Source organism: Bos indicus, chromosome 26 (genome assembly GCF_029378745.1).
Source record: "Bos indicus isolate NIAB-ARS_2022 breed Sahiwal x Tharparkar chromosome 26, NIAB-ARS_B.indTharparkar_mat_pri_1.0, whole genome shotgun sequence".
In the NCBI taxonomy this organism is placed as follows: Eukaryota; Metazoa; Chordata; class Mammalia; order Artiodactyla; family Bovidae; genus Bos; species Bos indicus.
This window is the reverse complement of record NC_091785.1, coordinates 30,171,868-30,192,899: the sequence shown is the minus strand read 5'-3', so window position 1 is coordinate 30,192,899 and position 21,032 is coordinate 30,171,868. Positions and strand designations below refer to the sequence as shown.

The window sequence follows — 21,032 nt, the reverse complement described above, 5'->3', positions numbered from 1 at the left end:
CCACGTGCGGCTGCTTCCATCGTTAGCGGCAGGCCAGGCCCCTTCCTGTCTTCGCAGCACTCCTCGCCCCCATTGGCTGGAGCCACTTGACCCCCTCAAGTGGGCTTCAGGATGGTCCTGATGAGACAGGAAGAACTAAGGTGGCTCCGGGACTCACTCAGCAAGAAGTCACGCCTGTTTGCAGGCCAGTCATAACCTTGTGTCTTGGCCCCGAGCACTGCTTTGCTCCTGGGACCCTAGCCATTACCGTGTACCTCAGCTCTGATCACAGGATCCGTCTGTCATTCTCCTTCCATCTGAGTTTCTGTTCTGAAGAACTATACTAAGAGCCCCCAGGCCCAAGGTCCTTCCCTGGTTTTGCCATTGCCCCACAGGAAGTGGAGGAAGCACTGCTCTTAAAGCTCAGCCCCTGGGCTGGGGCTCCTACGCGGCTACCCGGTTCCTGCGTTCCTGCTCTGCTCCAGGTTCCTGACTGGGACTTAACTTCCCGGATACGGACCACTGTACCAGATTGCGCTTTTGGTCGACTGCCACGTCCTCCGGATTCCATGCTTCACCCGCTGGGCTGGACTTCCTACTACCTGCTTCAGCTCAAGCTGCTGCCCCAATGCCCGGCTTTGCTCAGTGAGTGGGTAGAATTCCAGAGCTTGCCCCACCCAGTCTGCCCTGTTCTTCTGCAGTTAATTGAGCCATGCTCAGCCTGACTTCAGCAGGGGTATGTGCATGTATTCTTGCTCAATGTTAACCTAAAGGTCAAAATGGAGACAGGAGACCATACCTATATGAAGTTACTTCACATACTTGGTTCTATAATACAAAATTACCTAAAAGATTATTTTTAAAATGAAACACCTCAGTTATCATGCACAATGTGTTTTAAAGGGCTTAATGGGCTTCCCTGGTGGCTCAGACGATAAAGAATCTGCCCGCAATGCAGGAGACCTGGGTTTGATCCCTGGATTGGGAAGATTCCCTGGAGAAGGGAATGGCTACCCACTCCGGTATTCTTGCCTGGAGAATCCCATGGACAGAGGAGCCTGGTGGGCTGCAGTCTATGGGGTTGCAAAGAGCTGGACATGGCTGAGTGACTACCACACACTGATAGACCGAAACATCCAAGTGCAGTGGGAGCTTCACCCCTCCCCTCTTCCCCCTCCTCCTCCCAGCACCATGGCCTGGTGCATAATATTTGGAATACATTTTGGTTTGTCTTAATAGCCCCAAATGACCTTCATTTCAGTTGAAACAATTGAAGCCAACATTTCCAAAATAGAAATCAGGTAAGAAGTAATGTTTAACCTTGTTAGTCCAGTAAACACCTTTGGAAGAGTAAGCCTGTGCCTGCCAGCAAGTTGGCTGTATCTACATGTTCTCTCATAAAACTGAGGAGGTCACCTACTCTAAAGTCAAAGTCTGCCCAACCAGCCACTGCTGAAATCCAGCCCCCAGAGCATTACTCAACAGGAAAGGGGTGAGTTATAGAGTACTGCAACGACTTCCTCCATAGCTCCTGCTCAGTAAGAATCTTCTGAAGCTATTGCTCTTGGAAAAAACAATTAGTTTAGATCCTGCTTATAAAACAAAGTGCCCGTACATGAAGTAAGGACACACGCTAGTCTGGCAACTCACTGGAAAGCGTCTGGCAGCACCGCAGTCCGAGGTCCAGGCTGGGACTGTCAGGGTTTTTTTTCTTAACCCAGAAAATATCATTTAAGTCAAGAGGACCAGTGGGAAATCCACAGAACAGTCTGCCTCTTATAACCACACCACTTCCTCATTTCCATCCCCGTCTGTTAGGATATTACTGCTTTGGAAAACTTGTTTTTTTTTTTTCCTTGAAAAATCTCAAGTCTAAATATCAGCCCAATAGGACATTCTTTGGTCTAAGACATCCAATAATTAACACTCCAAATTGGTCCTTCCACAGGGCTCATTCTACTGACCCTTTGGAGTGAAAGTCGAATATAAAGGGACAAACAATGAGGAAAAATCTTGTCTATAAGAGTTTGAAATAACATGTAATACGGACTCTTACAATATTTTTTACTAATTGCTTGTCTATTATTTTAAAAGCATATTAAACATTTTAGAATCATTTCTTAGGAATTTATTATTACTTTTGTGTGTTTAAAAGCAAGTTTATTTAGAGAGGTACACATTCCACAGGCAGAATCCAGTCCGATTCAGAAGGTGAGAGCCTGAATGATTTCTTAGAAAAATAATTTTCCTGTGAACATACAAACTGGATTAATAAAATCAATGCTATTGATTTTAAGGTATAGAGATTAGCCAGGAACTAGTATTTTGCCAGAGAAGGCAATGGCAACCCAGTCCAGTACTCTTGCCTGGCAAATCCCATGGACAGAGGAGCCTGGTAGGCTGCAGTCCATGGGGTCGATAAGAGTCGGACACGACTGAGCAACTTCCCTTTCACTTTTCCCTTTCATGCATTGGAGAAGGAAATGGCAACCCACTCCAGTGTTCTTGCCTGGAGAATCCCAGGGACGGGGGAGCCTGGTGGGCTGCCGTCTATGGGGTCGCACAGAGTCGGACATGACTGAAGCGACTTAGCAGCAGTAGTATTTTGCCTAGAGATAGGAGTTACTCGGGACTGAAAATAAAGGAATTTTCTTTTTTATTTTTTTTACTATTACAAGCAAGGTCAGCACTGGCCCAAGAATGACAGAACCTAAAGTAGTTTGTGCAGAAATAATCAGTAACTTTCACCATTGCTTCATTATCAAGACTTAACCAACTATAAATCATACAGGCCTTAAAAATAACTGGAGACATGTCCACCTGTCTGCTAGCTAAGACATATAACATTTGCTAAGGAAGGAATATTAAAACATATCAGTTTGTCATTTAAGGTATAAATGGCATTTAAATATCACAGGTTGTAGTAGGAAAGCAATCAGTATCTTAATTCACTTGAGAGGAAACAGAAGAGTGTCACAGAGCATCTAACTGACTTAATTATTGATAAATAATACACGAGCTCTGTTCTGCAATATGTTTATCTTAACTATCCCTATAATAAAGTCCTAAACATTAATTTGCAGGGGATTTTAGATACTGTTTATTTATCTGTTCCTAGGTTATGATCCAATGGGCTTCCAAGGGAGACTGCGGTATAGCAGACAAGTGTTTGAGATGCAGACTTGAAGATCTGTGCTTGGATTCTGGCTGAGTCGTCTCTGAACGACTAGTGTTAGGCAAGCGCAACTTCTCTGGAGGACTAATTCTTCCCAAGTCAGAACAAGATAACCAGGCTGGAGGAATGCATGAAGTAATTCAGTGTTTATAAACTTTCCTCAACCTTATTCTGACAAAGTTCCATCTAGTTAAAGCTATGGTTTTTCTAGTAGTATGGATGTAAGAGTTGGACCATAAAGAAAGCTAAGTGCTGAAGAACTGATGCTTTTAAACTGTGGTGTTGAAACTTTTGAGAGTTCCCTGGACTGCAAGGAGATCCAACCAGTCCATCCTAAAGGAAATCAGTCCTGAATGTTCATTGGAAAGACTGATGCTGAATCTGAAACTCCAATCCTTTGGCCACCTGATGCAAAGAACTGACTCACTGGAAAAGACCCGATGCTGGGAAAGATTGAAGGCAGGAGGAGAAGGGGAGGACAGAGGATGAGATGGTTGGATAGCATCACCGACTCGATGGATATGAGTTTGAGCAAGCTCGGGGAGTTGGTGATGGACAGGGAGGCCTGGCATGCTGCAGTCCATGGGGTCACAAGGAGTTGGACACGACTGAGCGACTGAACTGAACTGATTCTGCATCCAGTAATTCATAATCAGAAAACAGATGCAAATCCAAGCCCCAAATAGACATTTTGAAGTAACTGCTGCTGCTGCTAAGTTGCTTCAGTCGTGTCCGACTCTGTGCGACCCCATAGACGGCAGCCCACCAGGCTCCCCCGACCCTGGGATTCTCCAGGCAAGAACACTGGAGTGGGTTGCCATTTCCTTCTGGCCTCCATCAACTAAAACTAAATTTAGACCCAGGATTGCCCCCTAATGGTCATCTCTTAGAAATGAAATCTCTGAAAACTCCCAAAGGCTGGCTTCTTGTTCTGATCTCCAGCATATATTCTAGCATTTTTCTCCAAGGAAGATCATCTCCAAGTATGTCCATTTAAATAAGATTTAAGTTGTTACAGTTTATTTATCTTTAAAAATACTTCTATAACTAAACAGTCTTTCCAGGTTTTAAAAATAACTTTCCTTAGAATGTCTCTCCTTGCTCCCAACTTTGGAAAAAAAATTTTTTTAAGCCAAGATAAAGAGCTTCTGCCCAACTCTTTTTTGCATCTTATGCAAAAGTATAGATATCTTGTCTTCTGGGTGTCATGATGAAGGTTCAAGAGCTGATTCTTTATCCTAAAGGACTGAATTACCACAGGTTGTTCCCACTTTTCAGGCATTCATCAATTTCTTAATTCTTGGGGTAAACTTAAGTCTTCTAAATCAAAAGTTAATGTTTTATCCCAAATCTACAGCCCGTCTTATATCAAAACATGAATTCAGGATGGGTGGACTTAAGAGTTCACACTAAGTAAGCTACTACTCCCCCAGGAAGCGTACACTCAGGACCTGGCACACACACAGCAGTAGAATCGTAAAAATTTGTATATCAAAGTGAAACACTAGCACCTCCTTTTTGTTGTCTGCAAGCCTTAGTCTTTATCTACAAAATGAGGATAATATCATCTACTTTCTTAGGATGTTGGAAAGGCCAGAGGAGGTATTACATGAAAAGCATTTAGCATAGTTTTTGATAACACAGAAGGCACCAAAAAAATGACAGATACTATCTGTTATCTCCCCAGTCAAAAAAATGTCAGTTATTTTTTGGAAGCAGGCATTATATTGCCACTCACAGGCATGAAAACTCCTCCTCCGAGTTACTGTCTACCACGGTTACTTCCTGAGATCACACCTCAACAATTTTCAGTGTGTTCTTCACAGGCATTAGAGTCCCTGCTGGTGGTATGTGCATTGGTGAAATGGACGTGCCGAGACAACAAAATTGAGAACAGTCTAGTGAGGAGAATGATAAGCAACAAACTTTTGTAAGTTCTGGGTGTTTGACCATAAACATGGTGGTGCTTAGCCTTTAAGAAAAGGAAAGTTCAAGGGCTAGAAATACACAGGATTGTTAGGTCTACTGCACCCTCTAGTGGCCACAAAGAAGATTGCTTGTTTAAAATCCTAGTTTGGTCGAAATTGCAATATTGATGCATAAATATACATCACCCTTGAATTTAAAAAATAACCAATTTGCCTTTATGTGTTCTCTGCCTATGTCAAAACAAAACAAAACCTAATATTAAGAAAAGCCAATGCTGTCAAAATTTGATCCATTTGTTCTCTTTATTCCCTGCTGAATGAAAATACTAATCAATAGAGGGAAAGGCACAGGCAACGCTACCTTTCATGCTCTATGGACTCTTAAGTGAGGACTGAAGATAATTGCCTTTGTTGCTTTATGAAAGGGAATTTTCAAATGAGCATCTTTCTAAAACAGCAATTTTTTCACCAAAGGGCTATTTACAAGACAAGGTAATAATTAAATATGCCCAAGACTATGAATCTTTTCTCTGCCCAAACCCTTCATTTTTATAATGGGTAATTATAGTAAAAACTTCAATTAACCAGAACCCTCAATTAACATGATTTCCCCTCTTGCACTCTATTTTTAGGACAAAGTGGTGGAAAAAAATCATAAGACATCAGTCATGTGAGTGATTTAGTTTGAAAATCATTAAGATAGAATATGCTATAGTAAGTAGGAAAAAATCTTGAATAAAATTACATCCATACCATGATAACCAATACACAGGAAGTACATACATAACAAGAGCTGGAAGAGAATAAACTATTTTGTTGAATATTGTGGTATAATTTTAACCTTTCTATTCTACTATCTTTTTAATGTTATGTTATTACATATATAAAATTTAAAGAGAAGGTATAAACTCGACATATACACTGCAACATTTTCTATTCTACATCCATGTAGCACTGAGACTGAGAATCAGAATCTAAAATCCTTCAAAGATCTCTATAAATGTCAGAAAAATATTTAAGACTGTCACATCCTATCAAGAAAGAAAAATAGGTCACTTGGGGAATATTTCCTCCAAAATGAGCTGAAACAAGAAGAGCTTATTAGTTAATTTTCAACTAATTTGAAAATAAATGTATCAGGACATTTCTTATTCAGAAGTGTCAGTCTTACTCAGAATCTCACTGCAGTACAAAACTCAACAGTCCACAGAGTAGTTAGTTCAGGATAAGTAACCACTCATGAATAGAAAGCTCATGATACCAAGTCCATCTATTTAAAATACTGTTTATTTGTGATTTTACATTAATTAGCATTACATCTAAGAGCAATATCAGATAACATTTATACATTTTCCACAGGACACAGAGGTTCATTGGCTCATTCTTTATGCCAAAGCAAGTAAATAGAGGCATTAGCAAAAGGTGCAAATAGTTCACTGTTGCATTTAAAAAATACTTATGCACATTGCATTCATTTAAGATATATATATTTTTAAAAAGTTATGGAAAAGCATAGTTCACAGGTTACTGTTTCTACATACATTGTAATACAACATAAATGATGTAGAACAAAAAAGAATCCTCAAACACAGAATTAAGCAACTGAAGTTTTCCACTAAGATTAAAACACTGATTCCAGTAGTTAGTGAGATCTAGAATGAACTTTCCAGGCTCCGTTTCAACTTTGCATCATCAAACACTCACAGTCAAACAGAACCAGCCCCGCAACACACTATAATCCATGGAATTTTTTTTTACACACCAACTCACCCTCCAGAAATACTTTGGATTATTTTTACCCATTGACTATTTTGGATCATTGATTTTACATTGATTTGTGACATTACTTGGGTGAAAGGGAAAAAAAAAAAAAAAACTATATTAAGTCTAGGTTTAAATTTGTATTTACATTAGAAAGAAAGTTAACTGAAAACATAAGAAAAATTGGTAAAAATTAAGAAGTGGTAGTTTTCTCATGGTCGGGGGTGGGGATTAGACCCACTGCTTTCTTTTTGCGCCGCCTTCTAAAAATACGTAACGTTAAAAGGATTTCACCCTTTTAAAACTTGAATGTCAACTAAGAAATACAATGGTTTTGGCAGAGAAACAAAATGTTAGCCATCGGGGACATGCTGTAAATAAATGACACTTCAAATCCTATCGTGGCCATGCAGCATCAACCTAGAACTCTTCTCATGACACCTCTCCTGTTCCCGTCACTGCTCACTTCCTCTCTCAGTCTCTTCCTTTCCATGTGGTTACCATGTGAGGGCTTTCTCACTCATTAGCAATACTAAGAGAAAAATACATTATAAGGTTCAAATATGAATCTTGTTATGCCTTTAAATGCTCTAATCCCCTTTTGATACTAAGTCCCTGGATTCTTTAATTATATTTAAAGTATACTTAGTACCAAGCAGCCTCAAATGTGCTCTACTGTTAAATGATTGGCTAATATGCTTATGACATTTTTATACTGAATGGTATACAAACGCCTCAACATACAAAAATCGTTTTTGCCAGAGTTAAACTAAATAACCCATGTTATGTGTATAAAATCCCCTTCACTGAAAAATAAGGGGGTTTCTAAACTAATAAAAAAGGAACTTTTCAAAAATTATAGTTTACTAAAATGACCTTTTTTTTTTTTTTTTTTCAAACAAAGTTACTTCAGGTGAGGAAATTTCATACTATGAATAAAATTCCAAATGAATCTTTTCTTAAATTTTAAAAAAACAATTATGTGCCAGTGTATACTAATGCTATAGATTCTTATCTTAGAAGCTTTTAAAGCATTCTGTTAATGCCCATTGAAACAATGGGAACCCAACAGTTACAGTCAATAATCATGATAAAAAACTATAATCTCATTACCAAGTGAAGCAGGTTTTGAGAAACAAAAATTCTCTCACTTGTTCACTGGTAATTTCTTTCCAACAGATATTATGTAGAAGGCCTGAAGTAATTCAGACAGATATCTGTTTGTGGGGATTATAATACTTCATGAGGGCAAAGCTAATCAAAACTAGCAATTGTTTAAAAATTCAAAACCTTTTTTGGACATAGAAAATGAGAGATGACTTTGAAAGTGTTTTCATAATATGTTTTTCTTTTAGTAAAACTCTTTCCAGTTCTTAAAAGTCCAGTTTGCTACAGACCCCCAATCTGATCTACCACTGCATATTAATGATCAACTTATATGTGGTTTTTAAATGTGCAACGTCACATTGTAGTAACAATTATAAAAAGACTCTATTTAGGCTTCAACTTTCTCCTTTTTTTTGTTCTTTTTCAGAAAAGAAGGAGTGCGGAATTTCTTCTTTTTCTTGGATGGTGATTTTGAAGGTGAGCCTTCAGGTGACAGGACTTCTTCAATTTTTTCTGGAGACTTGATGGTTATCTCGATGCTTTCTATGGTGGTGCTTGTGGTTAACCTGCTTACTCGCTGAGCAAGCTCGTCTTCAACACCATGCACGTCATCCTTGCCATTCACTATCAGGACAGGTACATCCATGGAGATGAAGCTCTTGGAAAATAGCTCATGGTTTTCTATAAAAGGAGAGGATTTTTTTGTTATTTTATATAGTCAACATCTTTGCTTTATTTTACAAAACTGAAATGCTTAAGCAATGTACTAAGGCATTACTTTGATCCCAATAAAGACAGATGATTATTTTAATAGACTATGGGCCTATTAGCATGAAGCTAATGCTCTTAAATGGTATAAAGGGAAGAAAGTTGTTAGAACAAAGAATGAAGGCTAGATAAGTCCAGTTTGATGACTTGACAGTTTCATTGTAAATCAAGTCAGTATAAATGAGGAAGACAATATACATATATTTTTCTTTAATTCTGGAGTCATCTGGCAATCAAAGTTGAGAAAAATTTCATGCTTCTGATTGGAAGACATATGACAAACCAATTTTAATTTCACAAATTCTTAAGAACTATTATGTTGCCAAAATCCAGATTAAGGTAAATCGGTATAAATGCTGAACAAAAGTAGCACCCCATAATAATAAAAGAAAATAAAGTCACTGGGAGCTGTAAGTAAAGTGCATGGTGAGAAACTTACTGTATCAGGTGTTCAATTTCTTTATATGAAGACAAACGACAGAGGGACAGACTCTAAAGATTAACTGGGTGGAGGCTGTGGGAAATTACATTGAATACCTTCTAATTTTTCAGGGATATTTTGCGGTGACTGAGTTTGAGACTGAATTTGTGAAACAGATGAAGCGTCATCTGAGAGTAATTCCTGCTCAGCATCTGTTGGATAAGAGTTTAGTTAAAAGCCATGCAAAACAAAAAAGCATTAAGATTTTAGGAAGGTTAGTGCATACATCAAATACCTGCATACACAGGGATGATAAACGCTTCAGCCATGAGCTGAGCATGCTCACAGTTATCCCACACATCAATCATTATGTGTGGAAAAGAGGAGGTTAATGTGTTAACACTCCGGCTGCTACTGCTAATTTGACATACATGCTTTAAGGAAGCATGGCTACTGGCAGCCCAGGCAAATAATACAAGCATTTAGCTTTTGCTACAGTGTTAGAAAACCAAAAATACATTGAGCAGCCAAATGAATGGAAATCTGAAAGCCTCACCAATGATGCTACATTAATGAGGCAAAATGCCTCACTGAATTTTTGAACAATATCCAATTAGTGATTCCTATTGGAGCAATATTAGTGAGCTAATTCAGGTCACAATGAATGTGGAAGAAACTACTTATAAAGTTATATATATATATATATATACACACAAGGAGATGGTTCTATTGTGCTATATTTGTTACCTGGCATCTTTAGGCTTTCAAAAAATAAGAGATTAAAGAGGGACATTTTACAAAATACAAAAATAAAGTTCCAATCTTATGTTAGAATGAACATAAGTTGAAGAATACCACTTAGAACATTTAATGTGATTATATTAATGAGTCAGGATGACTCCCTTTTGTGACAAAGACACTATCACATTGATGAGAACTGTTTCCTGGATGATCCAGATGTCATTAGTTCTTTCTACATGATATCAAACAGGCACAAAGATTTTTTAACTAGTGGTTCTATTTTGCTTTGGGTAAAAATTTCAACTATATGTTGAAGATGCTCTAAAGCAGAGGCTCTTACCCTCTTTTGGGGTCATAGACTTCTTGTCCTCCTCCCTGCACCCCTGACTTCCTCAAATATAAAATTAAGCAAATATTTTATATCATATTTAAGATATTTTTCAGATGGCTCATAGATTGTCTCAAGCTTATCCAAAGACCCAAGACTGAGAACCCTCTCTATAAAGAATCTCTTATTCTTGAGTAAAAGTGAGCTAGTATTCAATTGGTGTTTTCATGAACAGTTCTTAAATGCAACCCTTACTTAGGGTTCTGAAGTCAGAAAAAGAAACCTCACTAGAGTGCCCATGTGCTTAAGTAAAGTCACATAAAAATTCTAGTGTCCCACTTTATTTTAGATTTGAAAATTACAGTAATGACATCTTGAGACATCCAGGAGCAACAGAGATTTTACAAAACATTAAAGCCACATACCTGTGAATCTACAAGTATGTCAAAGTAAAACAAAATTTTTTAAAAAGCCACATTTTCTGAAATGTTTAAATTTATTAATTTATCTACATTTACTTTAGCTAGTGATTGTTTACTCATCTGGAGATTTCACTTTACTGTAGAAGACTTTCTGCTAGCAATCAGATTGCTTTCTAAGGAAAACAGCCTTCTCTACATGTTAACATACATGGTCTGTGGGAGCTCTTCACATTTTAATCCTACTTACACTCAAGTAAAGACTGAAAGAGCACATGGAACAACTGATGGTAAAGAAACATCAAAAAAAAAAAATCCTGACTGCCTTCTATCATCCAACTCAAGGGGCTCTGTGAGCAGTGTGGTTAGCTGGGGCTTAACTTCAAAGTGAACTGACCTTCCAGACCTTGCTGTTTACGTTCGACTGTCCTCTTATACTCTTCAAGTTCTCCTTCTGTGAGATGACTGAAGGGGTTGGGAGGAGCTGGTGGGGCATGATCATCATCTTCAAACTGCATGGTCTTGCGAAGAAGAACACTGACTTGTTACCAAGAGTAACATACTCATATATGTATATTTACTCATACATACTCATATATGTATATTTATTTTTATATATTTACATATATATATACCTACAACTTCATATACACCCACTTAAATGTATATATGATGTATGTGACACCTCAACTCACAACACCCATAAGAAATGATAAAGTAACATGTTTTAAAATATTCATATCCAGATTAATGACTTTATAGACTACTGATCCAATAGACTAAAATTGCCAATGATGCTTCCTCAAGGCTGCATAGGTCAAATTTAATAACTCTTTAAAAAAAAGAAAACTAAACCAAGTTCTAGAAACTTCCATGTAACTAAGAAATATCTTAAAAACCAAGAATGTCAAAAAGCCTTTGTAAAAAAAAGGCTTAGAAAAATTAAACTGTACCAAGAAAACTTTTAAAATCTGCTATGAAAATAAACTTGTACCTATTTGCTTTAGGAAAGAAATTAATGAGACTTTGAGCTAAATCTGGCAGATTGAAGCCATGCATTAAAAGAAAATTCCTCCCAAAACCCTACTAAAATGATAGTAAAGGAACAGTAGCAAAAATGGTGTAAACTTTTAAGGACAAAAGAATGGAAGAGGAGACAACACAGGATGAGAAATGGTAACACATGGTCGGAAGATGGAAAGCAGGTGGGAAGAGCAGGTGGCAGAGATGAGAAAATTGAAGCCTTAGCCCTGCAAAGAAGAATGCAAAAAAGAAGCCTGCTTGTGTGCTGTAGAGGTCTGTTAAGGCTCAAGTACCACAGAAAGTCGCTGTGAAGAAAAGCTGAAAAGGGACAACTTAGAAGTGTGAAGGAGGAACAGATAGATTCTCAGGCCCCCTTTCCTGTTCCACACACATGAGCATTACTCTCTCTCTCATCTCTGCAGAAGATCAGGGGCTTATTCTTCAGAACGACTGATCTGGGGACACAGAACACAGTTAAGGGCTCCCAGGATGATGGAGGCAGACTGGCAAGAGAATAGAGAACTCTCTGGATAAATTAAATGACCCCAGATAGAAGAACTACAGACACTAGTGCTTGGGCACTCCTGAAAGAAACAATCTGGTCCACACCCAGGCATCCTGCAGAGGAGCTCACCAGTTCCCAAGCTCTGCACACACCTGAGCTCCGACTGGCTTTCAGTGTCTCATTCTTAAATACAGACGGACTACCACAGACTTCCAGACACTTGAAGAAAAGTTTCCAACATGGAAGAGACCAGAATTAAGAAGAAAAAGGGAACTCAGAAGAAACAGACAATAAAGGGAGCTGAAGAAAAATTAAAGTTGATATCCTCAGAATAAGAGGGGAAAATAGGAAATACTGTAAAGAGAAAACAAGACCAAGATATTATAAGGAAAAAAACGGAATATTCAGGGAATAAGAAGTCTTAAAATTAAAAAAAAATCAAAACAGAAAATTAAATAGAAGGCTTAGAAAATAGAGTCAAGCAAATCTTCCAGAAAGTAGGAATAAAAGACAAAGAGAAAATAGGAAAGAAAAAAATCAGAGGCTTAGTCAGAGATCCAACTAACAGTACATTAGTATATATCCTGTGAAGAGGAACTGAAGAACCTCTTGATAAGGGTGAGAGAAGAGAGCAAAAAAGCTCAACAGTCAAAAAACTAAGATCATGGCATCCGGTCCCGTCACTTCACGGCAAGTAGAAGGGGAAATTGTGGAAATAATGACAGATATTATTTTCTTGTATTCCAAAATCACCACGGACAGTGACTGCAGCCCTGGTATTAAGACACTTGCTCCTTGGAAGAAAAGATATGACAAGCCTAGACAGCGTATCACTTCACTAACAAAGGTCCATCTAGTCAAAGCTATGGTTTTTCCAGTGGTCATGTACGGATGTGAGAGTTGGACCATAAAGAACGCTGAGAGATGAAGAATTTGAAGGCGTTCAAACTGTGGCGTTGGAGAAGACTCTTGAGAGTCCCTTGGACTCCACAGAGATCAAACCAGTCAATCCTAAAGGAAATCAGTCCTGAATATTCATTGGAAGGCCTGATGCTGAAGCTGAAGCTTCAATACTTTGGCAACCTGATGCAAGGAGCCGACTCATTGGAAAAGACCCTGATGTGGGGAAAGATTGAGAGCAGGAGGAAAAGGGGGTGATAGAGGATGAGATGGTTGGATGGCATCACCGACTTGATGGACATGAATTTGAGCAAACTCTAGGAGACAGTGAAAGACAGGGAAGCCTGGCATGCTGCAGTTAAGGGGTGGCAGAGAGTCGGACATGACTTAGTGACTGAACAACAACAATATATAACCTGACAGAAAAAGAAACTGAAGGGAAAAGACTACTTAACTGAAGAAATACTTTAAAAAATTCCCAGAACTGAAGGACAAGACTTTGCAGATTGAAAAGGGTTACTAAATGCTAAAAATGGAAACAAAAAAGAAATCTACTACAAAGCACACCAACATAAACAGAATGCAGGAAACAGAACCACATAGCGAGAAGCACAGGAACCTCAGGATGAGCCAGTATATCTGGCCTAAAGAGCAGCTAGCCAAGATCTGGACCCTAATGACAATGACAAAGAGCTGGACCTGAGAGATTACCTGTTACTTTTGACTCTATGGAAAATAATATTAAGAAAAGTTTGGGAAGAACTAAGCCTAATATATCCCAAATACTAAGTCAATGAATAAGGGAGGCAGCTTTTTCTCCGGGGCCAGAAAAGTTGTCTAAGAAAGGAAATGTCATCTTGGAATACTACCTGGCTCAGCAGTAAGCATTTAAAAATATAAACACTGAAAGCTACCTAGACAAAACATCGTGATACAACCTTACTGGGAGAATGCAAATGGGAAGCCTTGTGTAAATAGGCTAAATCCTCATCATCCATAAAAGAAGCCACTATTATCTTTCATTAATTCTAAGATGTGCTTTTCTCTCACAATTTCTCATCTCTGAAATCGGGATTCATCTTATCATTGGTTTCTTAACAATTATAAATGTTAGCATTTGTATCTCATTTAGTGATATATAAAACAATGGTACTTCTAATAGCTGATGAAGTAGATTTGATGAAATAAAACTGAAGTCTAAAACTGATAAATCAAGAAGGAGAATAAAGATGCTCTTTAGAAACCAAAGTAAATGCTAGAATAAAGTCCTTGCCCCTAGAAATTGGGAATTGAAAGTGACATTTTAAGTCTTGTGAATTATTTGACTATTTAAATTGTGTTTATACTAACTTTAGTAAAAACAATTACTCATATTTAAAAAGCAGAAATTATTGGGAAAACAAAGATCATACTGCTTCATGGACTTACAGAAGGAGGCTTATCCACAACAATTCCAGCAAGCAACTGAGACTGTGGTCCTGCTGTTTTCAAGTCATATCGATTTTGTTCTCGAATCTGAATTGAAAAACAGTAAGTTCTTGGGGGCAACTCTGCAGGTGATCTTTGGGTTACTATTTGACCACCCCGGGTAAGGGCTGCTTTAATTCCCCCTCCATAAAGCTCTCTTTTACCATTCTAACAACTCACATTAATCTCCTCCACTCCTCTTGACATGAATTTCCTATTGTCTTTCAGTGTTAGAGAGCTACATTTTTCACTAATACAGCAGAAATATGTCTTAATACTTCTTCCCCATACAGCCCTCTTATCAGAAACCAGAAAAGAGCTGGAGGTATTCCATACAAGCTAAAATTATACAGAATTAAATTGCAAATTCTTCTGTATGCAAACCTCTAAACTTAGCATTAATCAGATTTAGTTACTAGTGATTTAAACATTGTTTTATGTTTAAAATAAAATGCCTCTTCCAGCCACAGAAGACCACATCTTACCTTATTTCTCTTTTCTAGTACCTCATTCGGGTTGGTGTTTAAAGGAACAAACTGATTTGGATCTTCAATTTTGATAGGTGTTCCACTACTAACTTTAGAAGAGTCCTCGGCTTTCATCCACTAAAAAAGTCAAAAATTTCTAGAATGAAGCTTTGTATTAAGGAAATATGGTAGGTTCTTGACAACTGTTTATTGACTCAAGGGGGTGGGGGCATACACTGCTAATATGTTAAAGAATTTCACTAAGCAGTTTTTAGTGGTAAATTAGTTTATCTCCCATACTAGTTAGAATTAGCATTCACTTAAAAACAAACGTCGGTACCATGAAGAACACTAAATTATGCAGCTATTTAAATTTTCTCCTTTTGGCATTTTAAACATGTTGGTGAAAATATTTCAGGCATTTAGAGCTTCTCACACTAACTCACATTTAGAGTTGCCACCTGCACTGAAGTTTTATCATGTGATGATGGCTAACAAGTCATCAAAAAGGACTCAAGAAATCTCTTAGGATTTAGTTTTTCAGATTGCATTTTTAAATTTTGGCTGACAGAATGGGCCAAGCTCCTAACTAGCATTTTGCAAAGGGGATAATCTGGTAGTAATCTATAGTATAATGGCACCATAGGGGTGGAAGAGCCTTATATAATTCTCATTTATCCATCACATCCCTCAAAGAAGGATAGTATTTATCAAGATTAATGATGACCAGCCATTAGTTCCTTTCAAGAAAATTCATTCTAGGAAACATATGTTCTTTTACTAGGAGATAAGAAATCATATTGACTAGAGAACACTGATGCCTAGGTATTTCCATACTGAATACTACTGATTTATATGATAGGATGAACTAATTCTGCAATGGCACCCCACTCCAGTACTCTTGCCTGGAAAATCCCATGGACGGAGAAGCCTGGTAGGCTGCAGTCCATGGGGTCGCTAGGAGTCAGACATGACTGAGTGACTTCACTTTGACTTTTCACTTTCATGCATTGGAGAAGGAAATGGCAACCCACTCCAGTGTTCTTGCCTGGAGAACCCCAGGGACAGGGGAGCCTGGTGGGCTGCCGTCTATGGGGTCGCACAGTGTCGGACACGACTGATGTGACTTAGCAGCAGCAGAGAATATTTAATGATAAGCACTCCAAAATTAAACCAAATCTGAGACAAAACACTGAAAACTTTAAGATCACCTGTTTCTTTATCTACAAGATCTTGCCTAAGGGCAGCATATGCAGTAATTCACAAAATTTGGTACCATTGCTGCTGCTGCTGCTGCTAAGTCGCTTCAGTCGTGTCTGGCACGTGGAACAAAGTGCCATGCATAAATGTTATCTAATAAGTTATAGTCATATTATTAATATTATATTCTACTTGCCCAATATCTTCAACACAGACCATTCAATTCATCAGTAACTAGGCAAACCATGTTAAGTAGGGACATACTGTGATTTTGGTCCTGGGGCTCGTCTCCCCATTCCGAGACTCCTCAGGCACGTTCACTTTCATGTAGGTATTTGGTGAGTTCAACCATCTGGTTTTTTCACGCTGCTGCCTCTGTGCCATGTATTTGAGAGGTGAGAGGGGCACTGTATCATCTTCGAAGGAAAAGGCAGTCACAGTGGCTGGGATCTCTACATCACTCTTGTGCCTCGGCTTTTCTCGAATGAGAGGGTGCCTGTAAGCATAGCCTGTTCTATATCCCTGGGGGAGGGAGAAACCACATTTGAAGCAATCAAACTTGTCCCAAACGCAGCATTTAGAGGCTAATTCTTTAAACAAATGATTCTTTCGCTGAAAAACAAAAAGGGGAAATCCTTCCAAAACTCCACATAACTGCCACATAACACTAGAGTTGAAGTTAAGCAAATTTCAAGATCTAGTTAAAATTGATTTCAGCTGACAAAGCAATTTCCACTCACACAACTATTTCTGACAAAGGTAATTTCAAAACTGCTGACCAGAAACGCTTTCCAAGATATAAACTGGTTTTCTGGAGGCCAAATCTCAGTGCTCATTTAAGTCTTTGTTCCTGGGTCTGAAGGCAATCTGCTTTCTGACTCTTAGCGGAAGAGGGTAAAAATCTAAGATAAGATGACAGTTGCCTATTTCACCAATTCTTAAAATACACCAAGTTCCTTCCTAGGGTCACACTGCTCCCAGAGGAGTAATGAGCATGTTCCCAAACCACAGGGAGGAGGGGACATCTGGTCCTAAATCTGGAAACATGAAATCAAGCTCACGGTCAATTTTTTACCTACCAAGTTGTCCAGAGTCCTCATCAGCCCTTCGAACTCAATCTCGCCAACCTTCCACTTTTGGTGGGAACCCATATTCACTCCTCCTCCTCCAGATGCCGCTACAGTGTGAGTGGAAGCTTTGTACTTCTGAAGGTCCAGCACAAGCAGATTGTCCACCCCACCTGCCCCTGCCAGTGCCTGCACCTGTAATCCACGGCACAGTATTAGAGGCACACGACTGCAAAGACTGGAACGGGCACTTCACTTTGCAAAAGGCACAAGTTTGATTCTGCAAGTATCTGTAACATGTCTTCAGGATACCAACAAAGAAACTTGTGAAAGCAGGCAGCTTTAGGAGCTTTTCCATCTATCCATACCTTCCAGGGCTCTGACCCTCCCTGATGGAAAACACATTTAGAGCCATACCCTTTAACATATTTCAAGAAACTGAATTCTCTTGCCAAATTTTAAAGTTCTTTCCTTGCAGTTTTCCCATGGCCGTCCAGTTTAAACTTTTGTTGAAAGTTATAATTTTAAAGGAATAAAAACACCATATTGTGAATTTAAGAATACTGAAGAAGTCACCTCGTTGTTTCAATATAATGAAGCTTTTCATAGCCTCATTTGAGAAGACTGACCATTAAAGCAAAAAAAAAAAAAAAAAAAAAAAGTTGGTTGTTAAGTTAAAGTTGGTAGGAAAAGTACACCCCCCTTTTCCCCTCCTTTTTGCAGCCTTTCCAATAAATTCAGATTCTTACCATTTGCTTCAAGAGAAATCTGCTTGGTTTTTCTAAAAGGGGGGAAATTAGGGCTGTTAAATACACCCAGCTTTTCTGGGGTTAATAAATATCTAATCCATTATAATAATGAGGCTGAGGCTGTGGAACCTCTGGAAATTGCATGAGTTCCTAAAACTTCTGGTGCTGCTCTTACCCTTTTTTATAAAAGTGACCACAACACAGCCGATCTTTGATAAATGGCAGTCATCTTTGTTCCTCAATTAGCACCACACTGCTAGAGGGTGAAAAGGGAGAAATGTGCGACTATACCATCTTGGAAAGTAGGCTTATGAAGAAAATTATATTTATGAAGCCCTTAGATTTGGTGTATGTGTCTGTACATGAATTTTAATTTTCTTTCCTCCTGTTTTCAATTCAAGAGATACTCAGTTGACCCTTTTTACTCAAGTGAAGCACAACTTCTCTTAAGACAAAACAAAACAAAAAGCCACCAACTGATAGAACTCTGGAAATAAGTAAACACAATACCCAGCCCAACAGATAATAAAGCAAAAAAAGGCAGGGGGAGGGGTAAACGTTTTTCTTACTTGAGTCTCACAGGCTATCTGCACATTAAAAATGTAATGAAAAGCCTCCTCGACTGTTTCTCCAAGTGCTACCACACCATGATTTCTGAGTACCAGCACCTAAAATAGAATCCCAAAGCAATCACTTTAAATAACTGGCATAGCTCACACTGCTTTCATCAACAGTAACAGCAACAAAAATAGCTCCTTTGATAAAGACTCTACTACACACCTTACAACTTGGCCCCAGAACTTTCTGCAGTTGAATTCTCTCCTCCTGATCATCAAGTGACCCTTGGTAGTCATAATAGGCGACATCTCCCAGGATCAGGGACTCTTGAGAAATTGGAAGGATCCCGCACTTCATGGAGGACACCTATTTGATCGGGTTCATGCCAAGATAACACATTTGGTTACTGATCACACCTTCACAGGAACAGGATTCTTCAGTCAGCTCAGGCAGCACTGGCCTGTTCACCGTGCTCAGCACTCCAGACTCCTCCCGTTTTAGTTCTTTGCTTCTTCAAGAGGAAGAAAAGAACTTGGAAATTCTATTTATATGCTGTGCCAGATATTAGGAAAGAAGCTTTGCGCTAAAGAACTCAATGACACAATTATTAAACTGATTTATTAAAAAATGCAAATGCTGTCTCCAATTTTTTCCTAGAACAGTAGCATTTAGTCCAAAGGGCCTTTTGCTTTCTTATGCAGAGGATTAATACTTTGAAAATGACTTCAAATGGTGGGGTCTGAAAGAATGATTATAAAGTATCATGGAAGGAAAGCCACGGAAATAACACACTTCCCAGGGTCATTGTTGGTTTTGGCCCTTCAGTGACTTACAGCTGCCGTTGCAAGGGTATGGATGTGTATCACACACTTAACATCAGGACGTGTTGAATATATCGCGGCATGGGGACTGAAGCCTGCATGGTCAATTTTCAAATTAGTACTTCCCTGATCAACCACTTCTCCTATTATATTGACTTTCACCTGGAAAAATCAGAAAGACATACTTAATTGGTACACAAGCATCTAAGTTTCCAGCGTTCCACAAGCTAAACTGGGGGGTGGGGTCGGAGTGGGGGTTGGGTGGCAAACTTTTTTGTCAAAAGCCAGAAGGCAAATATTTTAGATTTTGTGGACCTCTGTTGCAACTACTCAACTCTGCCACTATAGGAGAAAAGCTGCCACAAACTACTGTGAAAGAATGGGTGTGGCTTTGTTCCCACCGAATTTTATTTACAACATGTAGTCTGCAACAAAATAGCATTTAGCGAGAAGTACAGTTTTTAAGAAACTGAGTAACTTCAGCTCTTCGCTGAAGGTCTGGCGTTTACTGAACTCCCTGGAAAACATCCATTTGCTAATTAACACTATAGCACTAGAATCAACAAAGTTCCTTCTGCTCTAGAGGCCAGTGACAATGCTCCAGAGTACAATTATGAAGAAATAAATGCCAGAATGTCACACCCTATACTCACACCAACTGAACTTTGTTTAAATCTACCTATAAAACATACAGACTGTGTGTATGTTTAAACAAATTACAGAGTACAGAAAAAAAATCAAAAGATTCTCTTCAAAACATGACTAGGTTTAATGATTAGACCAATTCATTTATTAGGCTCTTCAACCACCCTGTTTTTCTTGAACCCTAAAGCTCTTCTTTAAAAAATCAAAATTAACTTTCCAAATTCTTCCCTGTTCACTAGTAAATGTTTTTCCATCCATACCTCTTCTTGTTCTGTCCAGTACTAAAAGCTAAAAGCTGTCATAAAAGTACAAGGAAGCACAGAAAAAGTAACATAAGAATGAAAATTGTACCAAATTGGAGGCTGTGGCTTCAGAAAAAGACAGGCCTCTGGGAATTATTATTATGTGGTCTTGCTCCTTACTTATTCTTACCTGGGAGAAACAAAACAAAACAGAATTACTATGAGGTGTTTATATTTCACAGTGTAAACATGACTAAGAATATAATCATAATGAATAACTATAAGATATCTGGGTGTGTGGGGGGGTGGACAAAGCAGAAATTAAAGGTGTGCAACATGAAACTTGCCTTGAAAAGTTTTCTTCCCTCAAGCCTTCAATACTTGCTAAAAAATTCTGACATCAGGTCTTCATTTACTGGACTTACCTAAAGTGTTATTTTGGGAGTTCTAAGGTTGTTTAGGGTCAGCTCATCTCAGGATAAATGAATGCCAATATTATTCAAGCCAATGAGATATGACTATAATTTTGACTTACATTATGGAAATTAAGGGGAAATAGGCAAAGGAAAGAGAAAAAAATCTCTTCCTAGGAAGGAATTAAGGTGGAAAAGAAAGGGGAAACCAAGGAACAGCTGGAGGAAGGAATGAAAAAAGGAATGAAAAGTTGTAGGAAGATTGTATCTCATATCTGTACCATTTTCATCACACATTATTTTCATACCTTTTCTTCCAAATATTGTATTGTTTCCAAGTGTGGCAAC

General features: G+C 38.5%; 1 protein-coding gene across 9 annotated transcripts in view; it reads right to left on the bottom strand.

Moving 5' to 3' along the window:
- Positions 1–6,351: 6,351 nt before the first annotated feature.
- Positions 6,352–21,032, bottom strand: part of ADD3 (adducin 3) — a 133,973-nt gene continuing 119,292 nt past the window's right edge. For 8 of the 9 annotated variants that reach the window (XM_019952835.2, XM_019952840.2, XM_019952836.2 and 5 more), the window contains 11 exons: positions 20,381–20,461; positions 19,397–19,546; positions 18,786–18,929; positions 18,575–18,673; positions 17,269–17,451; positions 16,454–16,711; positions 15,008–15,127; positions 14,484–14,570; positions 11,025–11,148; positions 9,256–9,351; positions 6,352–8,631 (listed from right to left, as the gene is read on the bottom strand). In XM_019952835.2, coding sequence (XP_019808394.1) covers positions 8,339–8,631; positions 9,256–9,351; positions 11,025–11,148; positions 14,484–14,570; positions 15,008–15,127; positions 16,454–16,711; positions 17,269–17,451; positions 18,575–18,673; positions 18,786–18,929; positions 19,397–19,546; positions 20,381–20,461 — 1,635 coding nt within the window. In that variant the 3' untranslated portion in view covers positions 6,352–8,338. The remainder of the gene's footprint in view (positions 8,632–9,255; positions 9,352–11,024; positions 11,149–14,483; positions 14,571–15,007; positions 15,128–16,453; positions 16,712–17,268; positions 17,452–18,574; positions 18,674–18,785; positions 18,930–19,396; positions 19,547–20,380; positions 20,462–21,032) is intronic. The other variant, XM_070780811.1, reaches the window with a different exon arrangement.